Below are 13,763 nucleotides of genomic sequence, written 5' to 3'. Positions count from 1 at the left end.
CTCCTGTTTCCGTGCAGCCAGCTTCTGCAGATTCTACTTCTTCTGCCACGTTGGAGAAGCCAGCTCCACCTAAAATTACACAGCAGTATCAGAGGCGCCAAGTTACCGATAGGTCTCTTCTACCTCCTCTCGCACAATCATCTTCTGAGCCGATGATCCCTCTCTCCCGCTCGCAGGTATCTTCTCTTCCGCCTTCCTCTGTTGTTTCTGATTCTCCTATTGCATCTCGTACGAAATCCCGTTCCAGTGCACATCCTATTTCGAATTTTGTTTTTTATGATAAGCTCACCAGTACCTTAAAGAGCTTTGTTTCCTCCTTGTCTTCTATGTCTTTACCACAGTCAGTGGCTGAGGCTCTTGAACATCCTGGTTGACGTGATGCTATGAACCTAGAAATGGGCGCTCTTCATAATAATGATACATGGGATCTGGTTTCCCTACCCCCTGGTGCCCGTCCAGTTGGTTGTCGGTGAGTTTTCTCCATCAAATACCTCCTTGATGGTACTGTCGAGCGCTTAAAAGCACGGTTAGTCGCAAAAGGATACACTCAGACTTTTGGTGTTGACTACACCGAGACCTTCAGTCCAGTTGCGAAAATTCCCTATGTACGTGTGCTCTTGTCTCTTGCTGTTAATCATAGCTGGCCCCTTCATCAGTTGGATGTGAAGAATGCCTTCTTCCATGGAGACCTGACTGAGGAGGTGTATATGGAGCAACCACCTGGGTTTGTTGCTCAGAGGGAGGCTTCCTCCTACGTGTGTCGCCTACACAAGTCACTCTATGGCCTCAAACAATCTCTGCGTGCGTGGTTTGGGAGATTCAGTGAGGCAGTCATGCGCTTTGGCATGAAACAATGCGCAGTAGATCACTCAGTCTTCAGTTATCACTCTTCAGCTGGGTGTATTTTGTTGATAGTTTATGTGGATGACATAATCATCATAGGGAGCAATTCACAAGGTATACAACGTTTGAAAACCTTCTTGCAAAAGGAATTCTCTACTAAGGATTTGGGTCAGCTCAAGTATTTCTTGGGGATAGAGGTTGCTCGTTCTTCTTGAGGCTTGTTCCTATCACAGAGAAAGTATGTCTTGGACTTGCTAAAAGAAATAGGCAATCTTGGAGTTAAACCAACTTCTGTACCCATGGACCCTAATGTGAAACTCGTTCCAGAAGGAGAGTTGTTGGAGGATCCTGGCAGGTATCGCAGGCTTGTCGGTAAACTTATATATCTCACGGTTACTCGGCCAGAATTTCATATGCTGTTGGAGTTGTCAGTCAGTGTATGAGCTCTCCACGTACTTCTCACTGGACTGTGGTGATACAGATTCTCAAGTATTTGAAAGGGGCTCCAAGGAAGGCATTGATGTTCAAAATACATGGCCATGTGAAAGTTGAAGGCTTCTCTGATGCAAATTGGGCTGGATCCCCAGCAGATAGACGGTCCACCACTGGGTATTGTACATTTGTAGGTGGCAATCTTGTTTCATGGAAGAGTAAGAAGCAGGATGTTATAGCTAAGTTCAGTGCAGAGGCTGAATACAGGGCAATGGCACAGACAAGCACATAACTTATTTGGCTACGTTCACTTCTTTCTGAAATTGGCTTCATTTCATCTTCTCCTTCGCAGCTTTATTGTGACAACAAAGCTGCAATATACATTGCCAACAATCCAGTCTTCCATGAGCGCACCAAACATATTGAAGTGGATTGTCATTTTATCTATCAAAGAATCCAGAAAAGAGAGATTTGCACTGTGTTTACTCGGTCAGGGGACCAATTAACTGATATGTTTACAAAGTCCTTAAATAAGTCAAAATTGAGTGATATATGTAACAAGCTAGGAATGTATGATATCTACATTCCAGCTTGAGGGGGAGTGTTGGAATATGTAACTTGCCTAAGGGCATTTAGGACTTTGTCATTCCTTTATGTTTTAGTATAAAGATATGAGTCAGGGGGAGATTACCCTAACTAATTTATCTGTCTCTCTAAACTTTCAGTTAACAATTTCTATTTTAATGCATGGCCAAATGAGACACATGCCCATTCTATGCATAGCTAATTAAGGGCATTTAGGATTGGGTTTTGTTTTACGTGGGTTGCCATTAATATGGTAGCATCAATTTAGATGTTTTATTTTTTAACTTGCATGAGATTCCTTTTTATAGAATCCTCCTAATTTATAAAAAGGGGTGGTTGAGTCAGGTAATGGGACTTTTGATTCTGATTATGAAATTAATGAATTTGAAGAGAAAAGTTCATTCTTGGAGTTTTCTTCTTTTTCTTTCTATTTTGCTATTGTAGGGCGACAATTTCTTATTCTTGTGGTTTGTTTTGGCACTTCCACTGTGCGCGACTATATCACTGAGCCTCGTGATAGTATATGGGACAGCGTGCATATCGTGGCTGTCGTTGTGGTTGTTGGTTATTTCCTCGTCGTGGTTGTCGGTGATTTGTGTAGGGCAGCGTGCCGACAATTGGTACGCCTTCCGTATTGTTGTTGATTTGTTGTTACTTGTTGACTTGTTGTCGACATTCACCGTGGCTACGCCTGCCCCGTCTACCACTGCTGCCGGTTCTTCTTTCATGTTGCTTCCTATGGTACCGATGACCTCCATCAAGCTTGATGGATTGAATTCCCCTGCCTGACATCGGACGGTTCAGATTTATCTCCGTGCCCAAGGGAAGACTAATTACCTTACGAGGGATCCTCCTCCACTCGAGGACAAGTCACATGAAAAGTGGAGCCATGAGGATGCTATCATTCAGACTCTTCTTTTTTTGATGGGTATCATTCACTCTTCTTTTTCATTGCATGGAGTCGAAGATTGCTGGCCACATGATGTTTCTTGACACTTCCAAAGATGTGTGGTGTCGCATCAAGACACTATTCGTGAGAAAATAATTTGACGTGAATCTGTGATGTCTACTCGGAGCTCCTACGTTTGCAGCGTGGCGACCTATTTGTCTGAGTATTATTCCTAGTTTGTCACCTTGTGCGAGCAGCTTGATACGTACCTACCCTTCTCCACAGATCCGACAGTGTTAGCAAGACGACAATGTGACTTGCGCGTTGTCCAGTTTCTAGATGGCTTGGGGCCCGAGTTCCTTCCCATGCTTCAGCAGATCTTGGGCCTTGGTTTGTCTACTCGGAGCTCCTTTGTTTTCTCTCGCATTCAGCCTTCCATGCGGACCGAGACCCACGATGACTCCTCTGTTGAGTGATCTGCCCTCACCATGCATTCTGGTTATGGTCATGGTGCACGTGGTGGCCACAGTCGTTGTCGTCGTCGTCGTTATCTTGGCATTGACCGAGACTCAGGGGGAGGCTGTGGTGTTGGAGGCTGTGGACCCTGATACTGTACCCATTGTGGTCTGGAGGGCCACTCTATTGATATCTGCTATGATCTTCATCCTGAGTTGCGTCCTCGCAAATCTGCTCGTTTCTTTTGCCACCTCAGAGAGTTCCTCTCTGGCCCCTGCATCTACTGATACTGTTAATTCATTGGTTGTCTCGTGCTGAATATTGTTAGAATAAGCCTAGTAGGGGCATTCTTGTCATTGTAACCTTTCTCTTATTATACAAATACTCCGGTGAGGGGGAGCGTAGAACTCACTCACTTTTCTCCACTTCATCTCCTCTCCAACCTTTTATCAGAGCCCTAGGGTTTTGATCCCTAGGGACACCATCGTCGCCCTCCTTACCAATCTCCACCCATAGCCAAATCCATCTCCACCAATCTCCACCCAAAGCCAAATCCATCTCCACCCGAAGCCAAATCGATCTACCGCTCCCAACCCATCTTCTATTCCCACCTTAACCCATCACTTATGGCCAGGGACGGAGCCAGGAATTTGCTCCACAGGGGGGCAAAGAATGGTGTTATAGCATGTTGGGGCCCACCATTTTAGACTTCAAATTCTTATAGGCGGGCCCACCATCTCCCCCTATCCCATGCATAAGGTGGAGCCCACAATTTAAACCTCATATTTTGATATAATAGGGCCCAATATTTACACCTTATGTTATGATGGACAGAGCCTACTAATTTACATGCATGCATGGCATAGCCCAAGAAAAAAAAAAGATCCCTTTCTGCTATGAAAATCCAAATAATTCTCCAAATTTTATATGTTGCCCGCACATGTAGTCCAATATTTTTCAAAAAGGACTTTGAGTCCACTTCATAGGATGATCCAAACCATTCATTTGTTAGGCCACAACATAAATGGGCTGCAATGCATAAATAATCTCCATAAGATGATCCTAACGGGCAATCACATTGTAGATCGGAGGGTTAGTATCATCCTATGGAGAAGATTCAAGGAGTGCAGCCTATTACATTGTGGCCTAACAAATAAACTATTTGAATCATCCTATGAAACTGCACTTGCAGACAACATATAAAATTTCATTAATTACCTATTTCAGTTATGAGTTTTGTGTTGGGATGTATGGTCCACCATTTAACAAAAAGGACTGTACAGCCCACTTCATGGAATGATCCAAAACTGTTCATTTGTTGGGCCCAACCATAGATAGGTTGTGCCCCAAAACTCATTTCCACATGATGATCCTAACCTTCTGATCTGTAGAGTTAGGATCATCCTATGAAAATGATTTATGGGGCACAAACTATTTACATTGTGGCCAAACAAATGAATGATTTGGATCATCCCATGAAATTGGGTACAGTCCTTTTTCAAAAAACACATACCGTCACACACAATATAAAATCTCAATTATTTCCGCTTTTGGCCTTCAAATTTCTAAGATATTTTGTTGTTACTAGAGAGAGAGTTAAGAAAAAAATGCTATAATATAGGTGCTTACGGAAAAAACGCTTAATAAAACTCACTTCACGGATAAAAGGATTTACCAAAAAAGGCTAAAAAACCTATAACTTGCGGAAATTCTCCCAATTTTCAGGGTGGGGGGGGGGGGGGGGGGGGGGGTGGGCAGTTGCCCCCCCTTGTCTCCGTCCATGCTTATGGCAAACTCATCCCACCATAACTCTATTCCCTTACGGCAAACCCTCACCGTATTTCTCCTCTCCATTATTCCCTTACGACAAACCCTATACCCATCCCTCTCCCGTAATACCCATCCCAATCCACCCGTACCCTCTTTCCCTTAATACCCATCCCGTAATACCCCACAACCCATCCCACGCCCGTAAGTCAACCCCCAACCCCGTATTCACTTCCGTGACCCCAATGCCCCTACCCCTTTTCGTATTACCCCCCCGCCCTCTCCGTACTAACCCGGGTGCGATTCCCCACCCTCAATGACCCCCAGTGCAATTCCCCTTTCCGTATTAACCCATCCTCTCACTTTCGTAACCCCAATACCCTTACCCCTTTCCGTATTACCCCACCCCCTCTCCGTACTATCCCCAGTGCAATTTCCCGCCCCTTACGACCACATCGGTGGTCTTCCTTCCCTCTTACGACAACATCAGGCCCTTCTGTCGCTACGTCACGCCTTTCCTTGTCCCGCACGCCATTCGTTACCTAAAAACATCGATTTCTTGAACCCTAACCCTAATTTCCACACTTAATCTCTCTTCTACCCTCATGTGCTGATTTCTTTTCGTTGTTTCTTGACATTTCCTTCGCAACTTTGTCTCATTTTCTCCATGGCTCCATTATTTCTCTTCTCTCTTGTCGGCGGAGCCGCGATATGAACCATTGTTTCGGCTAGTTGGTTTCTTCATCTCGTCTTTCCGTCCCTGGTGGCCAATTGTTGTGGATGTTTCTTCGTCCTCGTCATTTGTTGTCATTATGGAGCCACCTGTCATTGTGGATCCCTCTCTGGGCATGACCTCTGAAGTGCGTGCCCAACCACCCCCTTTGGCTACCTCTTCTTCTTCTCCTAGCTTGGCACCTGTGGAGGGCTCTTACCCACAGCTGACCACTGCCAAGCTCGATGGGTCCAACTACTTATCCTGGAAAGTTGCGGTTGAGACATATCTTCTTGGGCGGGGCAAGGTCAGTTTCCTTCGTCAGAATCCTCCTCCGCCCAAGGATCCTTCATATACTCACTGGGAACAGGAGGGCTCATTGATTCGGACTCTCCTTTTGCAGAGCATGACCCCTGCCATTTATTTTACCATGATTCTCCTTCCGACCGCGAAGGAGATTTGGATCACACTGCATTGACATATTCTGGGGTTGAGAACCTCACGCGTATCCGTGCCACGTATTCTGAGTGGATACGTCTGCGCCGTGGTGACATGTCTCTTGAGACTCACTATGGCCTGTTTGTCTCTTTGTGTCAGCAACTTGACATATTCATGCCTCTTACATCTGATGTCATCGTCCCCCGCCGGCAGCGGAAACAGATTCGAGTGGTGCACTATCTTGAGGGCTTGGGCCCCGAGTTCACTCATTTGCGTCATCAGATTCTTGGATTCTTGGTTCAGGCAACAATCCATCGCTGAGAGAGGCCTACTCCCGTGCACAACAGTGTCTTGGAGAGTCTACGTCACGGGTACCTGTTGACAGTTCTGCTCTAGCTGCGTATGATGGCGGTAGTCACCCTGTCAGGGGTAGGGGTGCAACTCTGGTCGGGTTGGGTCGGGTTGAGGTCAACCCGAACCCGACCCGAGCAACCATTTGCTCAACCCAAACCTGACCCGACCCGAGTTCCAACCCGAACCCAACCCCGACCCGAGTTCAACCCGACCCAACCCGAGATTTTAAGCTTAAAAAATAAAAAAATAAATTAAAAATGTCGGGTTGCCAAAGCCCTCAACCCGAACTCAACTCTGGTTGAGAAAACCCAACCCGAACCCAAACCCGAACCCGACCTGAACTCAACCCAACCCCACTTTTTTCCGGGTTGAACCCGTCGGATTCGGGTTGAGCCTGCCCAAGTTGCACCCCTTGTCAGGGGCGGTGGTTCATTTCCACGAGCCTGTGGCAGTAGCCATGGTGGCGGGCGTGTTGGTGGTGGACGTGGACATCCTTATTGTAGGCAAATATATCATTTTCCTAGTATTGATTCTAGGAGTCTATGTCTGCGTAGTTGGATTACTCTTATTTATTAGAATATCTAATGCCAATCATCATGGTCCATGCAAGACTGATTTGAGTAATTATTTCTTTGGGATTTACTAGGGTATTTCGGAGAAAGGCATTTCACGGTTGACTTTTTCATGGGAGAACAGCCACCTCAGACGAATTAAATGAATAAAACAAAATCTGCCGAAAAGTGAGCTCGGAAATGCCTTTCCACGAAATCCCCAAGTTAATCCCACATGAATTAAATGAATAAGACAAAATCTGCTGAAAAGTGAGCTGGGAAATGCCTTTCCATAAATTCCCAAGTTAATTCCTATTTCTAAAGAGGATTGATATAGCCACACTTCTCACTAAAATGCAAAAGTACGGTTGGGCCCTATTCTTTTGTTCCTGTTTGGATGCACGTAATATAGAAGTACAAAGGAAAACAAATTTCCATTTCATTACTATTCTTTTCCCTCTTGATTTGAGAGGAAAGTCAAATTAACACTAAAAAAGAGCTTGTATTTGGAAAATTTACAGCCAATCAAACCATACTGGGAAAAAGAGGAAAAGGAAAGTATGTCCTTTTACTTTGATTTTTCCTATTTTGCACAACAAAACAGAACCTACATTAAACCAGATTAGTTCCATAATTTCCGTAAAACTAATCTTGTCCAGAATCCAGATAATGGTAGGACAAATTGCTGATTTTCCCGGACTTTTTGTACGACCAAACATACCCTTAAACATTAAAACCAGATTAGTTCAATAATTTCCATTAAAAACTAACCTTGTTCACAATATGGTACGAGAAACTCCGTTCCATACATCTTGACCTCCTAACGGTTCTAAACGATCCATAAATCCCTTGGAACGGTCTCGATTAACATACTGCCTTCTATGAACACTGCCTCACGAGAGGCATTATCAGCCATTACATTGAATTCGCGGGGAAACCATTGCTTACTTACATATCTGTAACCTTCCCAACGACACAGATCATTAAACATACGCCTATAATAATATGGTATACGGTTCATAGGTCTATGAAAACAGTCGATCGCAACCTGATTGTCTCCTTCGAGGATGCTGTCATGTAGTCCATATTTTTCTAAGAATTTCTTACCAAGGTAACCTGCCGTCATCTCTGAATGTGCACTATATTCCTCAACCGACGTGTGATACAAAAATTCACTGAGTGGTTCTCCTTTGTAGTTTCTCAAAATTCCTTTCGGAAGAGGCACCCACACTTCCGCTTCCCCTTGACGCAGCATCAGTCACAGTCATCAGCATACACTCATCAACAGATTAACTTTTGACAATGTGCATCAAATCGGAAGATTCTACTTTTGTTTCTTAATGAGACATTTCTTGTAATCTAACGTATGTCTATTTTCAATCCACATGTGTTTGATAGCGCATGTTAGAGAATATTAGATCTCCACCATTGGATTTTAGTCTTTAGAGTATATGAGATCATCATATCTCCACTGTTGCAGTAGATTAATCTTGATTAGGCAACAAGTTATATTAGAATTTGTCTTTATCTAGTTCTTAGTTTATCATTATCCTTTTTATGTTTGTCCCTTAAGTTTTCTATTTTACTACTGATTGGGGTTAGTTGTAATAAGAAAGATTAGTGAAATTAGTTTTTAACAAATGTAGGGTTAGTTGTAATAAGAAAGATTAGTGAAATTAGTTTTTAACAAATGTATACATCAATCTCTCTCATCAAACCTTCTTTGGAAAGATATCTTCTTCTCCTAATATTAGTGTTCATTGGTTTGAAAGATATCTTCCTCTCCTAATATTAGTGTTTATTGGTTGGGCATTGATTAAATAAAAAATTCATAAGCATTCGTACACTGATCATAAAGTTATTCTGTAGACTATTTCCCTATGATTTGTGGACACGGACACGAGTGTCGTGTGTCGACACGGACACGGCAAACTCCCAAAATTTAGAAACGGGGACACGGCTAAAATACAAAGTACATATGATCATGATTGTAGATACGGATTCGTGTGTCGAGTTTCAACACGGGTATGAGTTGTCTGACATGGCAACAAATAAAAATCTAGAAAGAGTGACATTTACGTACATATAAAATTACTAATTACAATCATAATTTGCAACAATAGAAATATGGTATTCATTTAACAAACTAAAAGTGTCCAAAGGAGTGTCGACACTTGTGGACACGCATGTCGTGTTGGACACGGCAGGACACGTGTGTCGACAATAAATTCAAACTGTCGGCTAATCATAGCTATTTTCGTATTTTTTTGGGAATCTGGTTTTGCATACTCTAATAGAATCTTATGTTCTGGATTTACTTAATGTTTTCTTCAATCAGGGCTTGTTAGGGGTGTAGACCTTTCGAAAGAGCTACTCTATTTGATTACACCTGTTCCAGGTTACAATCTGGAGAAGGTCGATGTTCTTTTACAGGGGTTTATTGAAATCCCCACTTGTTTGTTGCAGGTAATTATCTCTATCAGAACACTATTCTTCTTATCCTGATTTTCTTTAGTATAAACATTTATAGAGCAATGATAGATACATGGGAGCCCTTGCATAAAGAGCGGCAAAAGGGCTCTTCATTGGATCCCCATAATTTTCAGTTACATTTTAAAATTGGTTGAAAAAGAAAAATCAGTTACATTTGATGACGTGGATCCAATCATGAGCCATTTTGAGGCTCTTTATGTAAGGGCTCCCTTGTATCTATCATTCCTCACATTTATAATGCTTCATTCTTAAGATTTTAATTTCTTATCCTGATTTTCTTTGTGATAAAACCCTTATAATGCTTCGTTCTTAAGATTTTAAATTTAATGTTTGATCTGCAGTTACAGATTGTGTGGTTTTGTAACTGTGTGTATTAAGAATGCACAAGATTTTTTCTTACTTTATGGGTTCACTTCTATATCATTTCTGGGTTCACTTCTATATCATTTCTTAGCCTGCGTATTAATTATATAGTCTGTTTAGCAAATTAACATCTTTGTAATGCATATATAATCATTTATCTTTTATGATCAATTAACATGGTGTCAGAGCTAACCTTTCAAAAAAAAAAACATGGTGTCAGAGCTTTGTTTGATAATAGTGCTCAAGCATTTTGCTTCCAAATCAATAATTTTGAATGGTTGACCTATTCCACAGTCAATTCTTTGTTTTGCAGCAACTTATTGTTGGACTTATCCTTCTAATATTAATAAAAGTTATACTTTTTTATCCTTAATTCATTCAGATGTGTGGTGTTACGAGAGAGATTGAGAAAGAGAAAAGTGAGTTAGGGCTGTCTCCCCCTCACTGATTTATTTTTATATTGAAAGGCAAGGTACAATTACTAGAATGCCCATAGGCTTATTCTAACACTCCCCCTCAAGCTGGAATGAATAAGTTATACATTCCTAGCTTGCTACAAATGTCACTCAACTTTGCTCTATTCAATGGTTTTGTGAACATATCAGCCAACTGTTCTGCAGGACGAGTGAATACAGTACATATCTCCCATTTCTGAATTCTCTGACGAATGAAATGACAGTCGACTTCGATATGCTTTGTTCGCTCATGGAAGACTGGATTGTCGCAATATAGATGGCAGCCCTGTTGTCACAATACAACTGTGAAGGCGAAGGAAACACAATACCAATCTCAAACAGGAGTGACCTCAACCAGATAATCTATGTACTAGTATGTGCCATTGCTCTGCATTCTTCATCAGCACTTGACTTTGCAATGACTTCCTGCTTTTTGCTTTTGCATGAAATCAGGTTGCCTCCCACAAAGGTACAATACCTGGTAGTCGATCTCCTATCGGCAGGAGATCCAGCCCAATCAGCATCAGAGAACCCCTAAATTCTCATATCACCATGCCGTTTGAATAATAAGCCCTTTCCTGGTGCACCTCTTACAATGTCGAGCTTCTCCTTTCTTATCAGGCCGAAGCGTAAGACCTTCTTACAATGACGAGCTTTTCCTTTCTTACCAGGCCAAAGCGTAAGACCCTCTTGCAACACTCAAGCTTCTCCTTTCTAATGGGCTGAAGCGTAGAACCCCTCATAATCTTGATTCGCCTTTCTTAACGGGCCGAATCGAAGACCCTCTCAAAAACAAAATAGAAAAACTTTCAAAGCCTCTTAATAGGCGGATTACAAATATAATAGCTCACATAAACTCTCCAAAAGATAGCAAAGATAAAGCGTATGGAGATCCTCTTGATAAATGTAAATGTACAAATCAAAACATAGAAGAGGAAAACTAAGGAACCTTCGATTTTCAAGTTTAGGCTCAAAGAATTTGAAAATGAAGTGCCAAAAGGTTGCTTAGTTGGTTTAGGATAGGGTTTAAATAGCCCATGAAGAAATATGATCATTTCGGGGCAAAACCGTAAAAAATGGAGTTGAAAAAGTCAAGCTGCGCAAGCCCCAACGGCTACATTTCGATACCGGCACGGTCGACCGAGGTGTCGCGGTCGCCCGCCCTATTAGACACTCTCTTTTTTATTTTCAAATTTCAAACCGGCGCGGTCGACCGAGTCATGGCGGTCGCCCGGCGAGAGCTACCTGGATTTTTATATTTATGTCTAGTTCCCTATCCGCGGTCGCCCGGCCCGACCCTGATGGATTGTTTCTGGGTTTCCAGAAACACACCCGCGGTCGCTAGTGAAGCCCTGGTCGACCGGCCCGCTATGCTTCAACAGGTGCTAGATTTCCAGCCACCTTGCCGCGGTCGCTCGGGGAACCCAGGTCGACCGGCCCTGTTTGAAAATCCATTTTAAAGTTAAAATCTTAGGGACTTTGGGCCATGGTCTTTGGGCTTTTGTCCAAGGTTTTCAAATACATTTTGGGGAGTGTGTAGATGGTTTTCAAAGATGTTAAAGTTTTTATGAAAACCATTTTGAAAACCTTTTTGAAAGTGCACATACAAATAACAAGAGGACTCCAAATACAATCTAAAAAGATAAAACCTTGAGTCTTCTTGGATTGCTTGGCTCCTCCGCACTTTCTTGGACAACTTCTACTTGCGAGTGAACTCTTTGACTTTCTTCGGCTCTTGTGACATCCTCCATTCCTTGAGCATATTGAATGGTCCATGAGGTGTCACCAATGCTTGTTCAACTCCAAGCTCCTACTAGCACTTGCTAGGCATGCTTGTGGGATCTTTGAGTTTGAGCTCTTGACTCGAACATCTTCCAAGGTTGATGTCTTCAATGTAGGTGCAAACTCTTTGGTTCCTTTGCATCTTGATTCGCAAGCCATGTATTGTGTTGAGTTGTATAATGGCGATATGACATGTCAAGTTCCTGTCTAAGGTACAGCACTACAAGCAACACATTAGTCCATAAATACTAATCAATTGGGTTTGCTAGCATCAAAACAAGAAGGTAAGGTGAATGATTAAACCATGGGAACCCTTTGGCTTACACAAACCATGCACGTGGAGATTGCTTCAACCCATATAAGGATTTCCTGAGGTGACAGACGGAAGATGACAACTCCCCCTGAGCAACATACCCTGGAGGTTGCTCCATATACACCTCTTCAAGGAGGTCGCAATGCAAAAAGGCATTCTTCACATCTAGCTGGTAAAGATGCCAGCCATTATTGACTGCAAAGGACAACAGAACCCGAACTAAAGGTATCTTCGCAACTGGAGAAAATGTCTCATTGTAATCAACACCGAAAGTCTGAGTGTACCCCTTAGCAACGAGACGAGCCTTCAGTCGCTCAACAGTACCATCAGACAGATATTTAATGGAGAACACCCAACGGTAACCAACAGGTCGAGCACCAGTAGGTAGAGAAACCATATCCCACGTCTGGTTAGAATGTAGAGCACCCATCTCAAGGTCCATGGCAGCGCGCCACCCTGGGTGATTGAGAGCCTCATCCAAAGATTGTGATAATACAAGAGGACATAGAGAGCACAAAACTTTTGTAAGTAAGAGTTAGACGATCATAGCAAACAAAATGAGATATAGGGTATGCAGTAGAATGAGAACGAGTATGCGAAGCAATAGGTGAGTCAGATACAACTACAGGATAGGGGGGGAGAATACCTGAGTAGAGGGTAAGGGGATCTCTGCATGTGAAGACGATTTGTCGGGGTGAGGCTGACGCGCTTGTTGCTGACGATGTTGATATTGAAACTTAATAGGTGGAGGATCCACTCTGGGAAGACAGGAGTCAACTTGACCAGGAAGGAAGTCAGAAGTGGATGGTAAAGATGCAGGAGTTTTGGACAGGAAGAGAGATGGACACCTCAGGCTCCAACCTGGAAGAGGTAGGGATAGAACCAGAGTCGAAGAAGGGTTCAGACTCAAAGAATGTAAAATCGGCTGATACAAACTACCTACGCAGACTTAGGGAAACATAATACAGATGATAGTGGCAGATGAGGTGAATGACAAGTGGTGTCAATACCAATAATGGGAGTAGTGGAACCATCAGCTAGAGTAATAGACTGAAAATCAGATGGAATGAGCGAAAAGAAGAGAGCTGAGACGAGTTACCAATCATATGATTTGAGGCTCCCGAGTCAATGATCCAAGACCCTGAGCTAGAGAGTAAGGTCGTGGGTGAACTACCTTGCTGAGCAAAGCCTGCAGTGGGATGGGAGGCACCCTGTTGAAACTGTTGTAACTCCTCATAATCTGCCCTCGTAAAACTGAAGGACTCATCAACAGAGGTAGAACCAGGCGCAGAAGACACTGTGTCAGAAGGGCCAGCTGTGGTGAGATGAG

The 13,763-nt window shown here is 43.0% G+C and overlaps 1 protein-coding gene across 2 annotated transcripts in view; it reads left to right on the top strand.

Moving 5' to 3' along the window:
* LOC143887076 (polynucleotide 5'-hydroxyl-kinase NOL9-like) overlaps window positions 1-13,763 on the top strand; it is a 58,088-nt gene that overhangs the window by 35,309 nt on the left and 9,016 nt on the right. The window contains exon 8 of one of the 2 annotated variants that reach the window (XM_077391189.1): window positions 9,366-9,493. The exons of the other annotated variant lie outside the window; for it this stretch is intronic. Coding sequence (XP_077247304.1) covers window positions 9,366-9,493 — 128 coding nt within the window. The remainder of the gene's footprint in view (window positions 1-9,365; window positions 9,494-13,763) is intronic. 2 annotated transcript variants of the gene reach the window in all.

The sequence above is a fragment of the Tasmannia lanceolata genome, unplaced genomic scaffold (genome assembly GCF_043159265.1).
Source record: "Tasmannia lanceolata isolate RefF3 unplaced genomic scaffold, GAP_Taslan_0.1 ptg000012l, whole genome shotgun sequence".
NCBI classification, from domain to species: Eukaryota; Viridiplantae; Streptophyta; class Magnoliopsida; order Canellales; family Winteraceae; genus Tasmannia; species Tasmannia lanceolata.
Note: the sequence above shows the minus strand (reverse complement) of the source record. Positions and strands in the feature narration are given on the sequence as shown.